The sequence below is a fragment of the Panicum virgatum genome, chromosome 1N, assembly GCF_016808335.1.
Source record: "Panicum virgatum strain AP13 chromosome 1N, P.virgatum_v5, whole genome shotgun sequence".
NCBI lineage: Eukaryota > Viridiplantae > Streptophyta > Magnoliopsida > Poales > Poaceae > Panicum > Panicum virgatum.
In genome coordinates, this window is record NC_053145.1 from 57,065,648 (window position 1) to 57,091,199 (window position 25,552).

The 25,552-nt window shown below is 49.7% G+C and overlaps 1 protein-coding gene and 1 long non-coding RNA gene across 2 annotated transcripts; both read left to right on the plus strand.

The window, feature by feature from the left end:
- The first annotated feature begins 1,446 nt into the window (after positions 1-1,446).
- LOC120656904 lies at positions 1,447-2,327 on the plus strand. The gene is made up of 2 exons (XR_005668034.1): positions 1,447-1,957; positions 2,040-2,327. It is a non-coding gene; the product is annotated as an uncharacterized LOC120656904 (long non-coding RNA).
- Positions 2,328-20,806: 18,479 nt separating this feature from the next.
- LOC120656905 (protein NRT1/ PTR FAMILY 8.3-like) lies at positions 20,807-23,719 on the plus strand. The gene is made up of 4 exons (XM_039935132.1): positions 20,807-20,962; positions 21,554-21,647; positions 21,825-22,042; positions 22,130-23,719. Exons 1-4 carry the CDS (start codon positions 20,909-20,911, stop codon positions 23,465-23,467), a joined length of 1,704 nt encoding a protein of 567 aa, XP_039791066.1. The 5' UTR covers positions 20,807-20,908; the 3' UTR covers positions 23,468-23,719.
- Positions 23,720-25,552: the final 1,833 nt, after the last annotated feature.

Genomic DNA, 25,552 nt, shown 5'->3' on the forward strand with positions numbered 1-25,552 from the left:
ACTGAGTAACCGGTCTGTGGGACCGGTCCGGCTGGTGCTGTGTGCACGGTCAACGGTGGCGGGGTTTGCCCTGAGAACGAGTTCGGCGGCATACCATAGAGTGGTTCAGATGTGAACTCAGGGGTAGCCGAACTCGGCTCTAATGAGTTAGGATCTGACAAGGGTTGTTTATCTTTAAGCGCATCAACATCACTACTCAATTTAATCAAAATATCACCCGCAGCAGCTTGTGCAGCAACAATCTTTTGATCCATTATGGATGACATTCTATCAAACATATCATAGGGAGAGAGGCTTACATTGGGGATCTCTTCAATCTTATCCTTGCTAAACTTGAGAGACGACAGTACGAACTCCTCCACCCTCTTGACGAGGCCACCACGATCCTTCTTGAAGCCTTTCAAGAATTGTGCCTTGACGTGCTCCTCCACAGAAAGGTAGGCCTTGCGCTCCTCTTCGGTGAGCTCCTCCATTGTTGCCGTGATGATGTTTTCCTTGTTGATATCTGAAGAGCCCATCTTCTTCAAGGAGTAGATTAGATCGGTTTTAAAACTAGATTAATCTGTCCCCAGCGGAGTCGCCAAAAAGTGTGTTGACACAGAATCGCGCCAACACACTCGAATGCGCTAGAATACGCAGGAGATCGTCAAAATGATCTGAACCAGCGATGCCCTAGCGGACCGGTCTGACCGGTTCCGCAGACCGGTCTGACCGGTGTGGAGCAGAGAACCGCGAAGACCTAGAAATGCGAGCTCGGGAGGGACCCCGTCGGAGCTTGCGCGGCTAGGGTTGCTCTGAGGTCGGCAAGCCACTCAGAACGTCTTCAAACACCGTAGAGACGAAGGAAGAAAGCAATCTAGGGTTGGAAAAGACTAGGGTTTGAGAGACAAAAAGTAATGCGAAATTTTGATTGATTCGATTGGGAATACCCTCAATCGGCCGTGACCCTTTATATTTATAGGGTGAGGTGAACTTGTCCCGCAAAAAATCCTGTTTACAGATCTAAATCTATGAAAAACCCTAGTTGTACTCGTACTCTACCTGGACCGGTCAGACCGGTCGGTCCCTGCCGGACAGGTCACAGTGCCTCGACCAGTCAGACCGCTCGATCAGACCGGTTGGTGCCAATTTTGGCTGTCAATACCTGCAAAATCCAAATAATCTGAAGAATTGCCCCATTTCCAAGTTACATCTTAAATTAAGCTCCCATCACGCAAAACCATTAAGTTCCACGTTTTATTTTGAAAACTTGTCTGACACATACATTTTTAGGCTCGTTTTTTTTTGATACTTTAGGCTCGTTGAAGGTCAAGTATTAAGCTCCCTGGCGATAAACTACCATTATTTCTGGGTTCGATCTCCTCAATTACGAAAGCCCAACAAAGCCCAATTGTTTCGGCCCAGTTTAATAACCGCCAGCTTTGCAGGCCCGCGGAGCCCAACGCACTCAACTAACTGCTCGGTGGCGCCGCAGCGGCTGCCGGCAGCAGGCGGAGGCGGCCACACCGCCGGCTCCTCCGCCAGGCACGCCGCACCACGCCACCGCCCTCAAGCCTCTCCTGCCCCGATCCAAGCCACAGCCATCTCCTGCCCCCCAAGGCCCCAACGCCGCCACGCACAGGCTGCCGCGTGTTGTTGCCGCCCCGCTCCTTAAGGAGACAGTCCACAAAACCGCCGATCTGTGGCTGGAGCTGATGCTTCCCTCCATGGAAGTCTGGAGCGGCGGTGTAGAATGACCTCCCTCGGTCTGCAAGACTGCAACTCAGCACTAGTGATGTTGCAGCTGGCGGTTCTTTCTGAGTTACTGTCACCAGTCACCGAGCTGCACAGTGCCCAGATTCGCGCTGAAGAGGCAATTGATCGTTTTAGTATATCTTTCGAAAAAAAAATCTTTTTAGTATCACAGGCAAAGATCTGCGTCAAGCTGACAGACGGGCAAGCCGCGAAATTCTGTGAGGTGGCATCTCTTACCTGCTGCTTTATTTGATACGCATTTGTTCATCTTATCAAGTATGTATCCTTCATCCTTGTATGAACAGAAGGCATTTCGGTGGATGCTGAGCACACGAGGCAGAAGCCAGTTTTTGGATGTTGCCGACGTGCACGGTATTCTATTGTAAGCTTATGTAAATATGATCTTCTAATTCTATAGGTGACCGGTTAATTAAGGGAACCCTGACCCTTTTTGTTTTACTTTGTTCCAATTACTAGTTAATGTAAATCTTTTCGGAAAGGAGAAAAAGGTATAGCTTTCAGTCGGAAGTCTTTCTTCTTTGACTTAAAACTACAGAACGTAATTGAGCAAAACCATTGAGTTTTCTATGGCATCAGGCCCCTGCTTTAATTCAGTATGATGGCATGCCAACGATACCATTAGGTTCTTTAGCAGCAATTAAAATAAAGACATTGCTTAGGCTATCTACAATCATTTTGAGTGAGCAAATAAGTACTTCTAGGCTTATATTATAAGAATATTTCGTTCTTAAAGGCTGAAACTACAGAACAAAACTTACACCCTGAAGGTAACTTCATGAAGTCCTTTGAAAACAGATGAAACATATATGCTAGTTTTCTGTCGTATATATGTACTTTACCTGATTTAATGATCAACGTTTTTGAAAAGTCTAATGTGCGAGTTTTCTCCATAATTTCTGGTCTTCATACTCGTGCGTAAAAGGAAGTGAGGTGATTATTGATTGTGATGTTTCAGGCGTTGAATTCTTGCAAGAAACTTCTTTGATTATTGATTGTGATGTTTCAGGCGTTGAATTCTTGCAAGAAACTTCTTTCTTTCAGATCTAGACCAACTTAGTTATTTATATCCACTTGTCCAACATGGCAACAATGCTTGAAATGCGGCAGCAATCAGTACTTGGGATAAATTTTATTATGCCCATGTTAGGTGCAATTAGCACTCTACTGGGGAAGGTGCAGGACGACAACTATCTTCCTCCTCATACTTGTCATGCAAGCTATCTTTGCGCAGTTGTGTCATAGAACTCTTACCGAATCATAGAGATTGTAATCAAGTTTCAGGCAGCCGATTGAATGGCTTCGTTATCATCAGTTCATCACCATATCATTTCTCTGCCACCTTTAAGGCCTCTCAAGTGTGGGCAGACCTTGTGCACTTTTACCACTCATACTCAGAAGCTTTTCTCCATTTTTTCTGGCCAGTATATCTTTGCCCTTAGATTCTTCTGTTTAAAATCGGGTTTTCTGGCATTCACTGTGGAAATTTTTTGACAAGTCACAAGGAAAAAAGTATTACAGATGGATAGTGCAATCTCAACTTGGCAGCATTCACTGCAGAAAATTATGGTGTGAGCCTAGGAGAGGAAAGCAAGGGGGGCTTAGATATGATATCCTGACATGATGCATTATAGTTGCTGCTATAAGCTTTGTCCTCAGAGCACAAACATATCGAAATTTGATGCCTGACATTCAACCACTGTATCTGCATGCCAGATCTCCTAAAAGTGTTGTCTGCATCCTTGAGCAAGACAAACTTGAAAACTTGATGACCTAGGAACTACAGGAGACTCCTATTCTCGGGCATGTAGGTTGTCGCGGGCTAGAGCTGTCCAAATGGTGAATATTAGGATTAAGTTTCCTCAATTACCATAGCAGTAGCAGTGCATTCATTTGGCTCTTTCGTTACCCTGAGTCCCTGACTGCTGGCAAAGCATATTGGCTACTCTGCTCGCCCTATATGGAATCTGCTAAGCTCACAAGTTATCATAATTCTTTCGGCTTTGACTACGGCTGGAGGAAGATGGTGGTGGATTGCACCAAACTTGTATGAGGGGTACCTTTACTACTACTACTTGGTTCTTGCAGTCATTTGCCTGAAGAATTCTGTTGCATATGTACTGCTTTGCTGTAAGCATGGAAAGTATGGATGGCCCCCTTTTTTCCCCTGTGCACAAGCTAAGTCGTTTTCTTCCTTAGCATGCAAATTATGGGTGAATTTGTTGGCCTCCAGTTGAATTCAACCTTTCGGTGGTTTTGATGCTTGTGTATTGTAAGTGTGAGATGGATGTTCTTCGTTCCACGTGTTCGATTTAAATCATAGAAACAATGAAACATGCAGTAGGTGATTGTGCTACATAACTCTGTCAGCTGTAAGTTGTTGAACATTGAGTTAGTCATATCCTCAAACCGTCCACAATGAACCAGATAGCAGTCTGAGATGCATTTCATCTATGTATTCTCTTCTGATTCTGGTAAGGCCTATTTGTGGCTTCTAATCTTATTCACCTACTTATCTACCAAACTTTTCACGCATGATATCTTGGTCAAAATGTCGAGAGCATGTTGTTTAGAGTGGATTTAGGTACAGTTGGGTTCTGGTAAGACGTGAGTAGCATTCGTCAGGTATTAGTTGTACCAACCAAGTGGCCGAAGCCGGATATTAGTTTAGTCATCATGCATGCTCTGTAAACTATTCTGGAAACAGACGATTATGTATCAGTTTGCGAATTCTCTGATGTCTTCAAGCAAGCTTCAAACCAAAGAAGGTTTCCAACAAGCAAGATGTTGATGACTGTAGAACAGAAGAAGCATTAAAAATAAATTTTTAAAAATTAAAGAAAGGGAAGAAATTGTCAAAAAAAGAACAACTTTAGTTTGCACCTGAATGCGCAGTTGTAGTCCTCCTCTTATATTAGCTTATTGTAGTTATATTTTGGAGCTGAAATGTCTCGAGAACTTCAAAATCAGAATAGTCCTGTGATCAAACACGAAGATTCTCCTAATTCAGCATGTGCCAAAATCACCATTGTTTCACTAGTATAATGCACTTTATAAGAAGAGACGACCAGCAGTCTCCCGTGGACAGCAGGCGGGTTTCACCATTCAACACAGACATTCATTACGAATCTTGTGGCACACGTTCCTTGTTCCCATACAGAGGATTCTGGGCTCAAGAACTGGAACTCTGGAAGGGTGTAAACTTCACACATGACCAAACTTTTGCAACTTGTTCAATACTTCCCATCGATACTTGTTTTTCTTCAATCTGTCCACATATGAAAGTCACCAGATTGCATGGGAGATCATGATGAAATGGTCGTTTCTCTTTATCCATCATACCAACTTCCTCAGTTGTCAGCACAACTAGCGTGGCGCAGAACTGCAGAAGGGATCCGTGTGTCTATTAAAATGGGCGTTGAAAACAATTTGATTCTTTCTAAAATCGTGTGGATCACTCGCTGGAAGAAGATTTCATGAGCTGAGCGTGAAAGAAATCATATCCTTTCCGCAGTGGCGAATCCAGCCAACACAATTAGAGGGGGCTCATCTCCCTTGTCATCTTCTTCCTCCCTTTCTCTTCCATTTAATCTCCCCTTCTTCTTCATTATTTCTTCCTAAAAATTAAGAGAGGGCTTAGAGGGAGATTCATTGATTTTGGGGAGGTACCCCCTTTATCCGCCCCTGCCTTTCGGTGGTATCTGAGCCAACGCATGGTAGCTAGCCACAGCTTTAGGAAGATCGATTATCAGGGGAAAAAAGAAGATCGCGTTAAGTTTAGCACGCAACTTACGTAAAAAAAAGTTTAGCACGCAAGTAGACGCGATAATTAATCTTCAGACACTGATTCTATGATAAAAATAGAGAGAGCGAGGAAAAGACGGATGGAGTCAATATGACTACGAAAGGGCAGAACCCTCAGTTTGTTTATCACTTGACCTGATGGTTTATCTTCACTGTATTGGAGGTCTTCGCCTGAGAAGATTGCAAAGTGCGCAAGCAACCTACTACTTCCCTCCAACCCCTCCCCTGAAGCACCCCGACCCGAAGATCAAGGCTAAACCATGTATTATTTACCGAATTAAGTCTTCGGCACAATACATGTTACATCAAGTGGAGTCCAGAGTCATACAGAGCTTTATTTAACACGTACACGAGGAGTGAAGTGACAACACAAAGCTACACAGAACAACCATAGGATAACAACTAGCATAACGACATGTAGGACTAGCTCTTCATCCATTACGGCTCCACTTGAAAAGCTTGGGTGCGGACACGATCTACTCGTAGTCTTTTGGCACAAAGTCAGGATCCTCTGGAGGAAAATCAACAGGGGTGAGTACAAAAGTACTCAGCAAGCTCCACCTCACCCTACGGGAGGGGACTGACATGCACGACACATAATAAGCACATTCTACTAATAATGCAACTAATGGTATGCAACTCTTCCCGACACAACCCACAGTAGGTAGCTCACTAGTTGTCAGGACCACACCGTAGCCTGTCCATACCGTGGACACGGACTATTCGAATGGATTATACACTCTGCAGAGGTCGTACACTGTACCCACACGCTTGACTGCCCAAATGGACAACCGACATAGCCGACACCCAGCCGTGGTCACGCCCCAGCCCGGCCGCACCAACCCTCGGGCCCTGACCCCAATGGTCTATACCCGTAAACCATCCCTGCGACCGTCAGGCTAACTAGTGGGATTAGGCTAAGTCCGGCCCACACCGGAACCTGTGGTCGTACTAAAGTAAGCTAGGTGAGATGTCAAAACAACTCGGTCCTTATGGTTCACCAGGGCAGCAACCATCCCTCAACATGTCAACTCGAGCCTACCACCACGGTAGCACTCACCTACCAGTCTACCACCACGATAGTGCCGGCTCCAGCATACCCAGCTGCCCTGGTCTCAGCCAGATCCCTTCGTATCCTATTCTCAGCTCTGGATATGCATGACTACTCAGATGCATGCATGAGCACACTCAATCACTCAAGTACTGGTATATGTAATCGATCCTAGACCCAGGCTACAGCTAAACGTCATCACATGGATGCAACCGCTCATGTAGGGGTCGATGAAACTTGCCTTCGCTTGTGTACGCGTTGTCGGCGGCGGCTTCCTGCTCGTGGTACGGGTCTTCTGGCTCCTTGGCAGGCTCCTCCTCGGTCACTCCGTGATCTACGGGCGAAAACGGCACAACTGGCAAACAAACACAAGCAAGCAATAAAATAAGCTCAAATGGAGATGAAAATAGGAGGAATAGATAGTATATGATTTGAGGAGAGTTAAGGAAAAAGAGTTACGTGAAAAGGAGTTGATATGAAGGAGATATTGAGTTTACAGTATTGATTAGTAGAATGATTTGGATTAAGTGCTCACGGCCTGGTGGGTGTTTTGGGCCTTTATTAGTGTTGTGGAGTTAATGGTCGGGGGAGATGCTTGCCATCTCACCTTGGCGCGGAACAGCTTGAGGAAGAGGGCCAACTGTTGGAGCTTCGTCTCGTGAGTGAGCTGGGCTCGGGAGGAGTGGTTCAGCTAGCGGAGCGAAGCGGCTCGGTGTGCTTGGGCTGGTGACGGGGCTCGTCACGGCCTCGCTCCTTTTATAGGCGAGGAGAGCAGCAGCGGCGTCGCGCAGGGACGGGCGACGGCGTGGGCTGCGGTAGCTCGTCGTCAACGCGAATAGTGGCAGCACTGAAGGCGCGAGCGCCGAGGCGGCAAAGCTGGCGAGGGCGCTGCAGCGGCGTGGGCGAGGTGGGGACGTGGGAGTGGGCGGCACGGCGTGGTGCCGGCGGCAGTGCGCGGTCCTGTCGTGGGGCCGGCGTGTCGTGCGTGCGTGAGCGAGAGCGAGCACGGGTGAGGACGGTAGGGAGGGGGCGTCGGCTTCTTTTATAGAATAGGTGAGGCGGTTCGCGCGGCGGATAAAATATCTCGTCCGGCACTGTGCGTGGCGACCCCAATTTTTAGCGAGGTGGGTGCTGCCATGACGGGTCATTTCAAGGTCAATGGTGTGGGTACTCTGTGGCTTCCAGGGAATGATGAAGTTATGGCAAAGGAGGTAGGCGCTGTCATGATTGTCTGGGAATTATGGCATGGTACGGTGACTCGAGAGGCTTTTATGGAAAGAGACGAGATGATTTTTATCGTAGGTGCAAGCATGCGTATGCTGGTTACTGGAGGGAACGAATGTACTAACGCAAGGCAAGAGTATAAAATAGTTTACCTAGTAGTTATGTAATACCTCGTATAATGTTAGTATTATTTTACGTTACTAGTTTAATTGCAACATAAGTTTTATTTTAGTGATTGTTGGAAATTGAGGTGGCCCTACTAAGTTGAGGATCTACACCAACTCACTTCAGAGTCGGTCAGCTTCTAGTTACTTAGTGTACCGGGTCCTTTTGACGGCAGAGCCGCCTTTTGCTTCCGAGAGGCAGAGCCTACCAACAGATGAATCTCGCTTCCGGGTTGCAGAGCCAACCTTCGATGAAACCCAGACCCTTTTGTGATCCCGGGTGGCAGAGCCAACCTTCGATGGATCACGACTTATACACTGAGTGCTAAGCTTAACCGGGAGACTAACACTTATAAAGACGCTTATCTTATTGGAGCAACAAAGTTACGAAGGAACACACCTTGTGGTGGCTAACCTAGCACACTCTACCTATGCTCACTTCTACCATGCCCTTGGATGTGTGTGGGATGGAGTGGAGTAGTATGGCGTGGCAAAGGGTGACACCCTCCTTATATAGGCACTCATACCCTCTTGGATGAGTGACATATGTCACACTCTAGGAAGTTCCCTATAAATATCTAAGTTCCCTACAAATATCTATTTCTAGAAAATTCTAAATTTTACCATGACAAGAAAATATCCAAACTTCATGTCTTCTTATGATTCTTGTGGAACATTTTAAAACCTTGTCATGGTGAACAAAATTATGCCATGGTTTATCCTTATTTTTATAGAACCTTCTAGGAGTTTGCATTATATATTTTAACACTCCCCCTTAATCGTGATGAAAACTGGGATGTTACAAACCTACCCCACTTACGTTGAATCTCGTCCCCGAGATTCAGCTTCACCACTAAAGAGACTGGGAAACTCGGCTCGTAGTGCGTCTTCTCTCTCCCAAGTTGCTTCTGCTTCCGAATGCCTGCTCCACTGAACTCGGCAAATCCTGACTTCTGAGTTGCGGGTTCTTCGCGTGACAGTGTCCAGAATTTTTACTAGTACCTCTTGATATCTGAGATCATCCTGCAGGTCGATTGTCTCTGGGGCCACTTGTTCTTCTGGTACTCGCAGGCACTTTCTGAGTTGGGACACATGGAATACATCGTGTACATCTGACATCTCTGCTGGCAACTGAAGCTTATAGGCTACCGCTCCCACTTTCTTGATAATTGGGAAAGGTCCAATGTAACGTGGAGCCAACTTTCCTCGTACCTGGAATCTGCGTGTGCCGCGAATTGGGGAAACATTAAGGTACACAAAGTCTCCAACTTCGAAGCTGAGAGTACGTCTTCTTTTATCGGCATAACTTTTCTGGCGGGATTGAGCTGCCTTTAGATTCTCTCTGATTTCTGCTATCTTGTCTTCTGCTTCTTTAATAAAATCTGGGCCCTCAATAATGCGGTCACCGACTTCGGTCCACATGAGAGGTGTGCGACACTTCCTCTCGTAGAGGGCTTCAAACGGCGACATCTTTAAGCTTGACTGGTAGCTGTTGTTGTAAGAGAACTCTGCATATGCCAAACTGTCTTCCCAATTTTTACCATAAGTAAGAACACAGGCTCTTATCATGTCTTCAAGGATCTGATTAACTCTTTCGGTCTGGCCATCAGTCTGAGGATGATAGGCTGAACTGAAGTCCAACTTTGTACCAAGTGCTTCATGTAACCTACTCCAGAATCTCGAAGTGAACTAGGTGCCTCTATCTGACACAATCCTCTTAGGTACTCCATGCAACTTCACAATATGCTCAATATATAACTTGGCTAATTTATCACCTCCATAAGTGGTACGCACTGGGATGAAGTGTGCCACTTTAGTGAGTCGGTCAACAATCACCCAAACTGAGTCATGACCACTCTGGGTTCTTGGTAGATCGGTGATAAAATCCATACTACATCCCACTTCCATACTGGGATTGGCAACGGCTGGAGTAATCCACTGGGCTTCTGATGCTCTGCCTTAACCCTTTTGCACACATCACAATGAGCGACGAATTGAGCGATATCCCCCTTCATACCATTCCACCATAAACACTAGAGACATCGAACCATGGTTGTCAGAAGAGAAAGCGCATCTTGGGGAAGCGTCGAACCAAGATGAATTAAATAATACTATCGTCGGCAGATGTCTGTTTGCTTTGTACACCTGCCCATGCATGCGGGAGAGAAATGGTGGCACGGAGCTCTATACATGGGCCCTATCAGCGATGTCCACACTAGAGAAATTGAACGCTGCTAGTGTTCGACTTTTGTGTCTGACATGGTTCGACTACTACACTAGAGCTGCCCTTAGTCATTTTAATTTGTTTTTCTAATTGTGTAGTGTTCATCTAGGAATGACCTCGGTTCCCTCTCCTCACAACAAGATAGAACTTACTCCTATTTCAAAAAAAGGTAAAATGAACCAGAGGTAGGTTCACCAACTTTCATTTAGATCAACAAATTTCAAAAGTGTATTTTTAGGTCCATCAACTTGTAATTTGTGTTACTTAGGTCAATAAGCTTTTAAAACATAGGTCCATAACTTTAAAAGTATATTTTTTGGTCCATAAACTTGTAATTTGTGTCACTTAGATCATAAACCCTAAAAGTGCTTTTTTTTTGTTCATGAACTTCATCCATGAGCAGTCGTGTGGCCACAGACATGCCCCTAATGGTCGCCCCAATATCGCTAAATGTCATTCAAGCCCTCACTAAGGACCACTCGGGGTTGACCCGAGTCTAACGTCTTCATGAGATTTTTTGCCACAACATCTGCCGCGTGCCATCATATATCACTACTACATTTTTCATTTTCAGAGGCGTGCATTTTTTAATTTCAGAGGCATTTTTTAGAAACGCCTCAGAGCTATAGTCAGTGTAAATACAACATTTTCAGAGGTGTTTTTGTGCATGCCTCTGTTAATCAATAAAAATAAATAAAAAAAGATGAACCCGCCGAGCCCATCTAGGCCTAGCGAGCCCATATGAGGTGCCGATGACGCCGCCGTGCTTCCGCCGGCCGGCCGGCCGACCGCCGCGCTGTCGCTCCCGGCCCGCCACCGGCCGCCCGCTGCGCCACCGACCCAGGCCCGCGCGCGGCCATCGCCGCCGCCCGCCACTCCCGGCCCGCGCGTGGCCGCCCGCTGTGCCGCCACCCCAGGTCCGCGCGTGGCCGTCGCCGCGCTGCCACCCCAGGCCCACGCGCGGCCGCCGCCGCCGCCCGCCGCGCGCGGCCTCCGTCGGCCGGTCGCGGATCTTGGGCCCGCCACCGGCGCTTGGGAGGGAGAGGGAGGGTGGGGAGGAGAGGGGGAGGTGGGCCGGCTGCAGAGCGTGGTAGAGAGGGAGGGGAGGTGAGGAGAGGTGAGACGGCTGCCATTGTGTGGGAGAGAGAGGGAGGGAATGAGTGAAAACCCTAAGTGTGGATATATATATCGAGTTTCTATCGGGCCGAGTTGGGCTTGAACGGGCTGGGTTGTTTAACTGAGGCGGGGCTGTTATGAATAAACGCCTCTGAAAATACCCCGATTAACTGAGGCATCCATGTTACACATGAGCACCTCTGTTAATTGATTTACTGAGGCAGTTTCCGTAAACGCCTCTGTTAATAAAAAAATACCGCCTCTGTTAATGCCATCATTAACAGAGGCGTTCGACCAGTATGAACGCCTCAGAGACCATTTTGAAGTGCCTTGCAAAATCCAGAATTGTAGTAGTGTATTCATATCTGTGACATCCCGGAAAATCTACCAAAATAAAACACGCGCTAAAAATATTTTTCAAAAACTTTTTCATCATTGAGCTCGATCATCCCTAAACCCTTAATTTCTTCTCAGAAATTTTTGGCGTCCCGACACCCGATTACAATCATCGTCCCATCTTTTCCATTTCCTCGTTCCGCGCGACGCGCTGCGTGTTACCCGACCGCCGCGCGTGGACGACCGTCGCCGCGATCGGCGCCGGTGCGATCTCCCTTTCTCTCTCTCTTTTTCTCTTTCCCCCCTTTTTCTTTTCTTTTCCTTTTTCCTTTTCTTTTCTCCCTCCTCCTCCCTTCTCCTCTCTCCTTCCTCTGCTCCCAGCCCATGCACGCCCGGCCCCAGCTCCCCGACCATGCCCTCCCGCTCGCTGCTGAAGCAGCTCGCCGCTGCCCTCTCCCCACGCGTGGCACGCGCCTACTGCCCACGCGCGTGCCCCTGCGCATGGGCGACGCGCTGAACGCGCCGGCCGCGCCGCTCGCCGCTCCCTGCCCCGTCCACGCGCGAGTGTGCACGCCAGCTCCCGACCGCCCCACGCGCTCCACGTGCTTGGATGCCCGCCGCACCACTCGCCGCTGCCCGACCCATCCCGTCATGCTGAGCTCGCCGCGCCGCTCGGCACAGCATCGCCGCCTCGCCGCCCGAGCCGTGAATCCCGCCGGCCGCACAGCGCCGCTGCTTTGCTGCCTGAGCCCCGCTGCTCGCGAGTAGAGCTCGGCGACAAGCACAGTAGTAGGCCCCCTCCTCCACGTGCACGCCGACGCCCTCGGCGCTCACACCGCTCCGCGACGCCGACAAGCACAGCAGCCCGCCCCCACGCCATTAATGGCGCTCCGCCGAGCCCGCCGGCTGGCCACCGCCGGGTTCCCTCCTCTCCACCGCCTTCCACGCCTATTAATAGGCCCCTACGCCGCTTCCCCACCACCACAACGTCGACTGCCTCCTCTAGCCTCCTCCCCGAGTTCCCAACGCCGCCACCGCCCACCATAGCCGCCGAGCCCCGCCGGCCACCGCGGAGCCGCCTCCTCGCTCCACCTCTGTCCAAGGTAAGGGGCGCAATTGGATCCCCTAGCCTCCCTTCCCTTTTTCCCCCAGCTTCAGGCCGCCGCCAAGCTCCACAGTGGCACCGCCACGGTCGCCGTCGCCCGTCGCCGTGGCCAAGCCTCCACGGTCCATCTCCGGCCGAGCTACGGCAGGGGATCGCCTCCTCTCACCCCCTCCTCCTGGCCGCCCCCGAGGCCCAGGCCGCCGGCGAGGGCCACCGCCGGCGACCCCGCGCCGCTCCTCTGTTTTCCAGCGAGGGGAAGGGGAGGAAGAAAGGCAATTTTGCCTTTAGGCCCCTGCATTTCCTTTTAATTTTTAAAGAACCCTCCTACCTCTCTAGTACTCTTACAAAAGAGACATTCCTATTTTCCTATTCACAAATAAGCCCTCCATCATATAAACATAATTCTTATTATGCCCCTGTCCTTTTCAGAGTAACCTGATACTTTATGAAAATTACAATCAAGCCCTTGCCCTCTCATAAATATTTACAAATAGGCCCTTGATCCCGGTTTAACCCTAAAACCTCCCTGTAACCTATCATTTCATGCGCCAAACAATCTCTGATCGACCTGAAACTTTACCACGTCATTCCTAACATAGTTTTGGCCATGTCATCAGGAAACCACCCAAAAATATTACTCCTATCCTCATATCTTAATTGTTTCCGAATCGAGCTCAGCGATAAAACTTTTATTTCTTTTTATTGATTGTGTGCTTGTTTGTGTGCGTCGTAGATCACGGTGTGAACGAGAGAGGACCCGTCAATGAGCAGTACTATGAGCAAGTGAACGAGGACCAATACCGCGACCCCGAACCCGAAGGACAGTACCTCGATCAGGACTTCCTGGAAGGCTTTGAGGACGGCAAGTTAAATTCCATCCTTTGATGCATATTTTGTCCCAATTTTATAAACACAACCTATTGGCCTATTTTATAAAATTGCATATGTTTTGCCTGCTGAAAACATGGTTGGATAGCCACCCCTTGATTTGTTATAACCATTCCTTGACCACCTAGATTAATGTCTGAATATGATTTATTCTATTTGGATGTTAATTGCTGCTAGAACGCTTAGGACCTTAAACACGGTACAACTTGTTTTATAAAGAAAATGTGTGAGTGTGTGCGGGAAGGGAAAATGTGGAATTTTCGAAAGATGGGTTTAAGACGGGATGGATGGCACTTCTGTGTGAATTGCCAAATGGTGTGCTCGTACCTGTGTGGTTGAGCAAGGAAGGGAGATATCCATCTTGTCACAATTAAGGACCGACTTGGTGTGTCATCTCACCTAACTCCACGATCGTGCAAACCACTCGACCATTGTATGGGCAACAGCTTAGCATAAATCCCACTAGTTAGTCTGATGGCCATCAGGAGAGCTGAGAGCAATGAGCGATCAAGGAGAAGGGATTAGCTCTATGTGACTTATGCCCTAGTTAAACCTCAGTGATTGGTCAATGGCCCCTTGGTGAATCCCGTGATGGCTAGTCGGGTCTAGCTAAGGTGGGTAATGGCTTTGTTGGGATCTGCACCGACACTAAGGTGATCGAGTTGTGGTACCCCGCTTGTGAGTAAAGTTGCACACCTCTGCAGAGTTAAAATCTATTCGAATAGCCGTGCCCACGGTATTGGGCGAGTTACGGTGTGGTCACATAACTAGTGTTTCTTCTGGGTATGGACGGGTTGGCGTGAGTGGTTTTGGAAAAGTGTTCGGCGGTTGTGCCGTGTGCTACGGCGGATGAGGAGTCTGGTAGCAACTTAAAACTTGGATCCTGTGTGGATCAACACTACGTGTTACTCGGTACAAGAAAACTTGCTTTGAAAATCCTTTCTTTCAAATGAACCCCTGCATAAAAATTAGCTTCCCGCAAATTAAACCCTAGCCTTATCCTTGATTTACCATGTGCATTATATTCTGTTTATACCCCTCCGTGGGTGTGGTTGGACTTGCTGAGTACGTTTGTACTCACCACATTCTTAATTTTTATAGACGAAGATCCAGACTTCGTTCCCGAAGACGTTGAGTAGAGGTTCCATCCTGCACCCAACTTTGCCTGTGGATAGGGTCACCCGCAGGAAGTTCCATATGGCGCAAGACTCTAATGACCCCCTGAAGCGTCCCCTCATAAGAGGTGAATTAAATGTGATATAAATATCAGTCCCAGGAGGCTGATACACATTTATTACATCAAATGGTACATTACCGTACAAACCTCCGAGGAGGCGGACACTCGATACAAACGATAATCAGTAATAAAATAGCTACGGTGATACACCAAAGCACGACCCACATGGGATCCAGCTCGGGCTCAGAGTAACGCGCTAGCAGAAGCATCTTGCAGAGGGCCAACACCACAGGCAAAGTTGGGGTTCAGACGCAACCTCTACTCGACGTCTTCAACAGCAAAGTCCGGATCTTCTTCTGAAGAAAAACCACAAATATGTATCGGGTGAGTACAAAAGTACTAAACAAGTCCAACCCCATCCACGGAGGGGGTAACACAGATATGCGCAGGTTAAATCAAGGATAAGGCTGAGGTTTATTTGCAGTAAAGCTAGATTTTTACACATGCAAGGGTTTGTTTCTGAAAAGAGTTTTCCCAAAGTAATTCTTTAGTAACCGAGTAATCAGTGGGGTTGACCCTACACAAAGGATTCAAGTTTTAAGTGCTACTGGACTCCTCATCCGCAGTAGCTCACGGCACATCTGCCGGACACCTTCCAAAAACAATTCACGCCATGGAACCATCCATTCCAGAAGCTAGTTATGTGACCAAACCGTAACCCGCTCAATACCGTGAGCACGGCTATTCAAATAGGTTCTACACTCTGTAGAGGTGTGCAACTTTACCCACAAGTGGGGTACCACAACACGATCACCTTAGTGTCTGTGCAGATCCCATCAAAGCCATTACCCACCTTAGCTAGACCTGGCTAGCCAACACGGACTCCACCAAGGGGCCATTGACCTAACACTGAGGTTTAACCGGGGCATAAGTCACCACGACCTTATCCCTTCTCCTTGGTTACCCGTTGCTCTCAGCTCTCCTAATGGCTATCAGACTAACTAGTGGAGTTTATGCTAAGCCGTTGCCACACACAACGGTCGAGTGGTTTGCACGATAGTTGAGTTAGGCAAGATGACACATCAACTCGGTCCTTAATTGTGACAAGATGGATATCTCCCAACCTTCTTGCTCAACCACATCGGTACGAGCCTCCAACATATGACAATCCACACAGGGAATGCCATTCATCCATCCCATCTTAACATTCTTTTCTTTAATTTCTCAAATATCCCACCTCTCCCTTTGTACACACTCACACATTTTCCTTTTGAAAAACTCATTGTAATCATTTTTGAAGTATAGTAGAGTAACCAAGTCCTAAGCATATCTAGCAGTGATTAATATCTAAATAGAATGAATCATATTTAGATATTAACCTAGGTCATGAAGGAATAATCATATCAATCAAGGGGTGGCTATCCAAAGGGTTTTAGTAGTAAATTATATGCAATTATGTAAAACAGGCCGATAGGTTGTGTTTGAAAAACTGGGTTAAATATGCAGGTCAAAGGATGGAATTGGACTTACCATTCACAAAGCCTTCCGGGAAGTCCTGATCGAAGTACTGTCCTTCGGGTTCAGGCTTGCGGTACTGGTCGTCGGACACCTGCTCGTGGTACTGCTCGTTGACGGGTTCTTCCTCGGTCACTCCGTGATCTACGGCGCACACAAACAAACACACAATAAATAAAAAGAAGCATTTTATCGTTGAGCTCGAATCAGGAATAACTTAAGAAACGATGGTAGAAAGAATAGTTTTGGGAGATTTATTAATGGCATGGCCGAAATTATGTTAGAAATGGCGTGGTAAAGTTTCGGGGCAAACAGAAGATTTTTGGCGCATGAAATGATAGGCCGAAGAGGGGTTTAGGGGCTAAATAAGGATCCGGGGGCCTATTTGTAATTATTTCTGGGAGTGGTAGGACTTGAATAGAATTTTGGAAAAGGTTCGGGCTACTCTGGAAATTAGGCAGGGACCTACTCATAAATATTTTATATAGTGGATGGGCTTATTCGTTAAAAGAGATAAGAGAGGGCCTCTTTGTAATTATTTTTGCGATGGCAGGGACTTGATTGGAATTTCTAAAAATATCCGGAACATTCTGGAAAGGAAAAGGGACCTATTTGAAATTATGTTTATATAGTGGAGGGGTTATTTCTTAAATAGGGGAAACATGGCGGGTTTATTTGGAAAAGAACATAAGAGGGGGGGGGGGTTCTTAAAGGAATAGAGAGGAAGGGAGGGGGTTTTTGGGTAATTTGCCCTCTCCTTCTTCTACCTCTTGACAGGAACAGAGGAGGGGAGGACAGGGGCGCCGGGGGCCTGATTCCTGGCGGCCTGGGGCGTGGTGGCGGTCACGGAGAAGGGCAAAAGGAGGAGGGGGCCGCGGGGAACTCGATCTCGGCCTCACCTCATGCCATGGTCGCACGTGGAGGCGCGTCCACAGGAGCGGGCGGCGGCCGGCGCAGGGGCTCGTGGCGACGACGCTTGAGGAGCAGAGGAGGGGGGCTGGGGGGTAGCGGTGGCCGTGGAGGTCGAGGGCAACGCGGAGCCCCTATTTATAGGCGGGGTGAGGCATGGAGGAGAGGGGGTCGCAGTGGCCGGCGGGGCAGCTCAGCGCGGCCATTAATAGCGGTGGGGGCGGCTCGGTGGCGCGGAGGTGACGGCTCGCAGGCGACGCGACGGGTGGGCAGTGGCGCGTAGCGGGGAAGGCGGCCTAGGGGAAGTGCGGCGCTGGGGGGTGGGGGCGGTGGCTGGTGGTGCTCTGCTCGGCGTGGAGCGGCCGGCGGCGCTATGCTGCGCGGGCGTCGAGGCGGCTACGGGGTACGGCGGTGCAGGTTATGGATGGCGAGCAGGCAGCGCAAGTGGGGGGGGGGGCTGGAGGGTAGGCAGAGGGGGGGGGCGCTGGTGGGGCGATGGCCGGCGCCGAGCGGCCCTGCTCGTGCCGTGTTTGGGAGGAAGGAGGAGGAGGGAGAAGGAAGAAAAAGGAATGAGGAGAAAAAGAAAAGAGAGAAAGAAAAAAGGAAAAAAAAAGAAAAGACAAGGGAGAAAGGGAAAGAGAGAGCTGCCGGCGCGATTCGCGACGGCGGTCGGCCACGCGCGCGCTGCGACGCTCAGCCGGTCGACGACATGCACGCGGAACGAGAAAAAGAGAGATGGGACAGGGATTGGTACCGGTGTCGGGACAACGGATCGCCGGGAAAATTTCGGGACATTAGGAGTTCGGACGGAAAAAGATTTAGGAATGATTAAGCTCAACAACGAAAAAGATTTTAAAAATTATTTGTAGCGAGTAATTTATTTTGGTGAATTTTCCGGGATGTCACACCCCCTCTTCGTAGTTAATATCGTTGTGTGTGTGTTAGTTGTTATCCTCGCGATAGTGGCGCTTCACTACCCACTTCCGTATAGAGTTGTACGGTGATATACCATATGATGTAATAAAAGTGTTATCAGCCTCTTGGGACTGATATTGTATCACTTTTAAATCCTCTCTTATGAGGGAACGCTTCAATATCGGACCACCCCCGTCACGGAGGATATAATATCCTCTACCACCGTACACATGTTGAGTCCTTTTTCTGTGATGACATCCTCCACCTTTCCCAAGTCATCACCCCGTGCTCTCCACCCATATTACGGAGTCATATCTAAATCAAGATCTGGAACTCACCAACGGCGGTCTGTAAGCCCCCATTTGAGTCCTAATACTTGTCCATAATAACCTCCAAAATAATTTTTTCATCCTTCATCTCTCCTCTCCCAATGCTCTAGATTTGAAATCCGGGTTTAAAATTTCACCCTTATAGCGAAACTCCAGCAATGTGTGGGCACCGTGTAGATCCATCTTGGTGCAATATCAATGATGAAGGCTAGGTACAAGGGTATGAATCTAGGTGACACACATTATAAGTTTATGGATCTAGGAATTGACTTTTAGAGTTTGTGGATCTAAATGTCACAATTTATAGCTTTATGGATCTAGAAATGCAATTTCAAAATTGATGGACCTCTCAAGCATTTTATAAAAAAAAAACCTCAGTACAGCAGGACTGTACTACCTCATGAATCGAGATCCACTTGATGGCCCACGGATGCAAGGCTGTGCCTTTTACCTTTCTCCAAGAACCACTTGTATTTGGTGGCTACGATTTTCATTTTCTGACGAGCGTGAGTTTTCACTTTCATTTTCTGACTGTCCTCCGTCCTTTTGCCTGGCGGCGGCTGGACTATGTCTATATGGAATCGAACTGCAGAGTGCGGCTGGACTATTTTGTAGTAGTGTGCTTATCATAGAAGGCTAAACCGGCTGCTAAAGTGTCAAGGATACTCAAAGTGTGTGTGGAATCCTGGAACTCACGTGCCAAACGGAAAATCAAGTGGATCATACACCCATCACAAGTCGCAGTCGCGTCCTCGCGTTCGCGTCGACCACATCCGGCGACACGTTTGACCCCGGTTCTGCCGCAATGGCAATTACTTCACCCGCGCTTTGGCCCCTACCGGAGTACCTCAACAGCCACAAGCTCAATCCACCAACTTCCAATCCCCTGAGCAAAAACACCACGTGCCTGCAGTGAACCAAAAAGAAAAGGCACCGAGACAAATCCGACATGGCGCCCACTCCGTTCCGGCCGTCGCGGCGGCTGACCGGAGACCGGACGCTGCGGCCTGCGGCCCCGCAGACCGCAGTGCAACCGCAACAGCCGCGAGCCCTGCTGCTCAGCTGCGGCCACCTCCCCCGTCCACCACCTACTGCGCTGAAACTTCCGGCGGCGAGGCCGCGACCATTCTACCCGGCCGGGTCACCAGCAGCGGTAGCAGTTGGGGAAGCAACGCAAGAAAGAGCTCCTGCCGACGCTGGCGTGTTGGCCCCTGTTCGTGGCGACGGCGATGGGCGCGCGCGCGGGGAGTATCATTTTACGTGCGGCGACGGCGACGCATAACCGATCCCCTCACTCCGGCTCGGCTCACCCACCTATCGCGTGACCGTGAGTGCGTGCGGGCGCCGGGCGCTTTCTATACAAGTAGGGATGAAAACAGGACAGGAATATCCCGTCCCGACCGACACCGTATAACATATTTTATCGATCGTATATCATATTTTCGATTACCATATTAAAAGAGGAAAATTTGGACAGGAACAGGAGCGGAATCAGTTGGGATGAATTCCCGACCGGATCCACGGTTTCTGTATTTAAACAGGAATTTTCCCGTATAACTCCCGTATTTTTATTTTAGTTTAAACATTCACAACCCAAGCAGCTCACGTGCATATTGAGCGCTCTCCCGTCTCCACTTGTCCGTGCCTTTGTGGCTTTGTAGCAACCGGGTGCCTGGTATATAGTGCATCCGCTCCACCCACCCTGGTTGTCTAAACGAGGTGGCACTAAACTTGAGAGGTGTTTGCTTAGTAGGAGCGCTTGCTGGTGCTTGCCTGGTAGGAGCGCTTGCTCAATGGGCTGGGGTGGGCTGTAAGCAAATCTGAGCTGCTGGAAACCTGGCAGGTTTTCTTTTAAATTGAATAATGTACTGATGTTATATATACTTATTTATGATACTATTGGTCTTACTGTCTATATACTCCTCGTTCTAAATTGAATGATTGAAGTGGTTATGTACGTTTATATTCCCGGATAAAATTATCGGTTCCCGACCGTTACCGACATATTTCCGATCGGATTGTATCGTTTCCGGCATCCCGTAATTCCGATTTCGCTTTCCCGTTCCCGTGTAAAAAATACAGTAACAGAAGTGGTTAGAAGATTTTCCCGACCGCTTTCATCCCTATGGGGCTGTTCGTCTGGTGGAAAAGCCGGCAGATTTCGACTGATTTAATAGTATCATGTGAGATGAAATAAGCCAAAACAAACCGAAATAAGTTGGGAAAAGACAAGCGAACAGGCCGTCCTCGCAGCTTGGGGCCACCACCACCACAATCTCCGTGCAGAAGCGCCCAAGCGAGTACAGCCGCAGCTCTCTCTTCGCTGGCTCGCATTACCCAGAAGGCCAGAACCACCTCGCGCTCCGGCTCCGCTCGCAGACCTCCCGATCGCCACCGAGATGGACGCTGGGGACGCCATGGAGAGGGGCGAGCGCGCGCCGCTGCTGCCCGAGGTAACGGCCGAGGAATCTCTTCTCTTTCGCTCGCTCTCACAGTCTCATGCCTGCCGCGTGCGCGATCCGTCAACTCGTTTCGGCATTGGCTGTTTTAACTTCTGTTAGCATTGTTCATGCGATTTCGTCGTCGCTAAAATGGAGCGAGTATGCTTCTGCATCCGTCAACGGGGGAAAAAATTACTTCTTGGTGTTGGAAATTGCTTTCCATCTTTCGCAAACAAGAAAAAAAAGAAGAAATTAGTTTCCATTTTTGCTGCTCCATCTGGGATAGGCTCATGACGCCATGTATGTCGCCATGCCGCGATGCTGACGGACACTGACGCCGAATGCAACATTTCTCAAGGAAGAGGGCAGTTGCGACGAGGATACGGCCATACGGGGAGTTGGTGCTTGGCTGCACGCCATTAAACATGCTAGCTGGACACATTAATCTTAAGTTTTGCGCACGAGGTTTCTACAGAAGCTTCCAGAAATAGTCTTTCTTTCCTCTTTAGAAAGCACAAGCGCTGATGCACCGTTTCTCACGACCTTTTTGGTATGCATATTCCATTTGTTGTTGCCAATTTGAGCAATTTTTCTCCACTGCAGAGCCACGGGCCAAAGGCTGAGGGCGATAGCCTGCAAGTGCCGCTCCTCAAGGATAAAAAACGCAGCGGCAGCAAGGCACCAGCGGTTGTTCTTGGTGAGCAGACCTCTCTGTTCCAAAGTTTTTTTTTCCTGAAAACAAAATGTGCAAGAGCGCAGGATGCTAGCTTTCATTTTTGTACAACATTTACCAAAGAGAGAAAACAACACACAGCACGGAAAAATTATGTTTGAGCTTGTACTGATCGCTGGATGGTGCCGCCGCTGTGTGCAGGGTTCGAGTGCCTGGAGAGCACAGCGTTCAGTGGCATCTCGTCGAACCTGGTCGTGTACCTGGAGACCGTCCTCCATAGCGGCAACCTGGCCAGCGCCTCCAAAGTCACGACATGGTTCGGCACCAGCTACCTCACCCCGATCTTCGGCGCCATCATCGCCGACACCTTCTTGGGCAACTACAACACCATCCTCGTCTCCCTCGCCGTCTACCTTCTTGTACGTAGCTCATTCATTTCAGGTCATGATCATTGATCGTTCACGGGGACAATGCTAATTAACCTATATGTTCGTGACCATCTGCAGGGGATGATGTTCGTGACCTTCTCGGCGTTCCTGAAAACGGCTGCGGTGCTGGGCGGCTCCTCGGTGTTCGGTGCCCAGACCGTGGCGTTCGTGGGGCTGTACCTCGTCGCGATCGGGAGCGGCGGGGTGCGGTCGTCGCTGCTGCCGTTCGGCGCGGAGCAGTTCGATGACGACAACGCGACCGACCGGGAGAGCAAGGGGTCCTTCTTCAGCTGGTTCTACCGCTGCGTCGACTTCGGCCCGATCGTCTCCGGCCTGTTCATCGTGTGGATCCAGAACAACGTCAGCTGGGGCCTCGGCTTCGGCATCTCCACCGCTTGCATCGCGCTCGCCTTCGGTGCCTTCGTGCTCGCCACGCCCATGTACAAGCGCCGCATGCCCACCGGCACGCCGCTCAAGCGTCTAAGCCAGGTCATCGTTGCCGCCTGCCGGAAGATCACCCTCAAGGTGCCCGCCGATGCAGGTATGCTCTACGAGGTCAGCGACAAGGTGGACGCCCAGCCCAAGATCGAGCACACCGGTGAGTTCTCATTCCTCGACAAGGCGGCCATCATCACAGAGTCGGACTTTGAGGAGGTAACCGAGGAGGCCGGATCGTCGTGGAAGCTCTGCACCGTGACGCAAGTGGAGGAACTCAAGATCTTTCTGCGGCTCCTGCCCATCTGGGCCACCAGCATCATCATGTCCTCGGCGTACGCGCAGATGAACACCACCTTCATCCAGCAGGGCAGCGTCATGAACATGTCCATCCTGTCGGTGTCCGTGCCGGCGGCGTCGATGGGCTCGTTCGAGGTGACCTGCGTCCTGACATGGGTGCTGCTCTACAGCAAGGTAATCGCGCCGGCTGTGAGGAGCTTATCTTCTAATGGCGACGGCGAGCCGTCGCAACTGCAGCGCATGGGCGCCGGCCGGCTCCTCATGGCTCTGGCCGTGGCGGTCTCGGCGCTCGTGGAGATGAAGCGGCTCGACAGCGCGGCACGCGGCGAGCAGATCACCATCGCGTGGCAGATCCCGCAGTACTTCTTCCTCGCCGGCGCGGAGGTGTTCTGCTACATCGCCCAGCTGGAATTCTTCTACGCCGAGGCGCCGGACACCATGAAGAGCACGTGCACGTCACTGGCGCTGCTCACCATCGCGCTGGGGAGCTACCTGAGCTCATTCATCTACGCCATCGTGGCGGCGTTCACGACCACGGCGGACAGTCCCGGGTGGATCTGCGACGACCTCAATCAGGGACACCTCGACTACTTCTGGACCATGGCCGCCATGTGCACGCTCAATTTCGTCGTGTACAGCAGCTTCGCTAAGAACTACAAGCTCAAGACGGTGCTCTCATGACGTATTGCTGCACATAATCGTTGCGCACTGGCTCAATGGTCAGTACATAGGAAACACACAGCGGTACAGTAGGAAGAAAATGCAGCTTTCTTTTTGCTCCGTTTTCTTTTCATTTTCTTCTGATTGAAGAAACTGCACAGATTCCTGTGGCAGAATAGTTTTTTTTTCTTTTGGAACTTTTGCCTTGTTTTCTCACATACAGTTGATGAGTTGAAAGACTACAGACACCATTGTCCATGTGTCCTTTTTTTTCATTAACTGTGCAAAGGAATTTGGATTTTAAATCAGAATTCACCATTGCAGGAATCTAAGAGCGTACTTAGTTCCTGAAAAATTTTGGATTTTTTTTTGCGAAGAGAATATTACCATTTAGGAGTGGTAAATATAGAATAATAATAAAACTAATTACAGATCTCGCCTAGAAATTGTGAGATGAATCTAATGAGAGTAATTAATTAATAATTAGCAGATGATTATTGTAGCATCTGTGTTGCAAATTATGAATTAAGTAGACTCATTAAATTCGTCTTGCAATTTACAGCCCATCCATGTAGTAAGTTATTTTTTCTTCTATATTTAATACTTCATGCATGTAAGATTCTCTTTGATGTGATGGGGAAAAAATTTTGAGTGGAGAACTAAACAGGGCTACACCTATGACTGTTTACGAAATTCTAGTCTTCTTAACTTGAGACTGGCGAAATCACCATAAAGATTCTTCCTGGTTCCAATTATCAAAAGAGTAATCTAAAATCACTGTCCTCGGTGTTCAAATAATCCTATACCGGCTGTCACGGTCCGCTGCTAGCAACCACATCGACAAGGTGGTGTGACAATCCCTTACCGCCACCAGAGTTGCGAACGCCACCATACGAGCTTAGCAACCCCATGAAGCTCACCAACCAGCACCATGCTGCCTTGCACTGCTAACGAAAGAGACCTCCCAGGAACCGTCGTCACTAGTAAGAGACGACGCCTCCAAAGGAGGGGACGACGACGGTAGCACTGCCGCCGCCGCTCATCTAAAATTGGATAGGGTTTTCACTTAGACATCCCATGCAATAGAAATGGAGCTCCAAGATGACGCCCCAACGGGGGGAACAATGCCCAAGGGTGCGGCCGCCATCGTCACCAGCAAGGCTGCTAGCGAAGGCTTTCATCTGGAGCAACCTATCCCTACTGTTGCATGTACCAACCCGACACTTCCAGGACCACCACCATGGAAGGCCATTCGGGGCAGCGGCACCAGTCGAGCCTCCTTGCACCTTGTGTAGACTTCTTTCCTGCTCTCGCCGCCATCATTCACCCACCGTACGCAGTTGCTCCCACATGCAGTCACCGGTGCGCTGCTGACCACCTCACATCCACGGCGACATGCCGGCCACAGCCATTAGTACCGCACAGCCTCCACCGTCTCTCACCACCACTGGGCAGTCCCACTAGGTATCGCGCCACACTGTTGTCCACGGGGGCACCTCTGATCCACCTCGCATGGCCAGACAAGACCGCCGCTCCGCGTGGCCCCATCGTGCCCCGTGCTGCGCCTCCAGCTCCGCCGATCGCTCGCGCAGCTAGGCTAGCGCCGGGGCGCCGAGGGGCGGGCCCTGACCGCTCACACCGCCATGCCAGCACCGACTCACCGCCGCGCTGGCCCCAGCCCCAGGGGCGCCCCCAGCTTCGCACGGCCACTCGAGTTGCCGTGCCGACGCTGGCTGGCCATCCCGTAGGCCCCGACACCAGAGGCGCATATCCGGCCAAAGAGGCAACAGATCTGACAGCCGAAGCACCAGAGTGCCCTCTAGAAATGTTGGAGAAGAGTGTCGCCACCGCCCGCACAGCGTGCCCGCTTCCAGGCCAAGATGTCTTGCCGCCACCGTTCTTGATAGTGTCGGGCTGCCGACCCTAGCTTGGGCGCCGGCGAGAACGAGAGCCCAATCCTGGTTCTCATGGTCGATTTGACCACTCGCGTGCATGGGTCCCACAACCACATCATCATTATCTTCACCTATCCGGCCATTCTCATCCAATGTCGAGCGGCTTCTTCTCCTTTCTTTTCTCTATCTCGTCCCATCTCCTTCCTCTTTC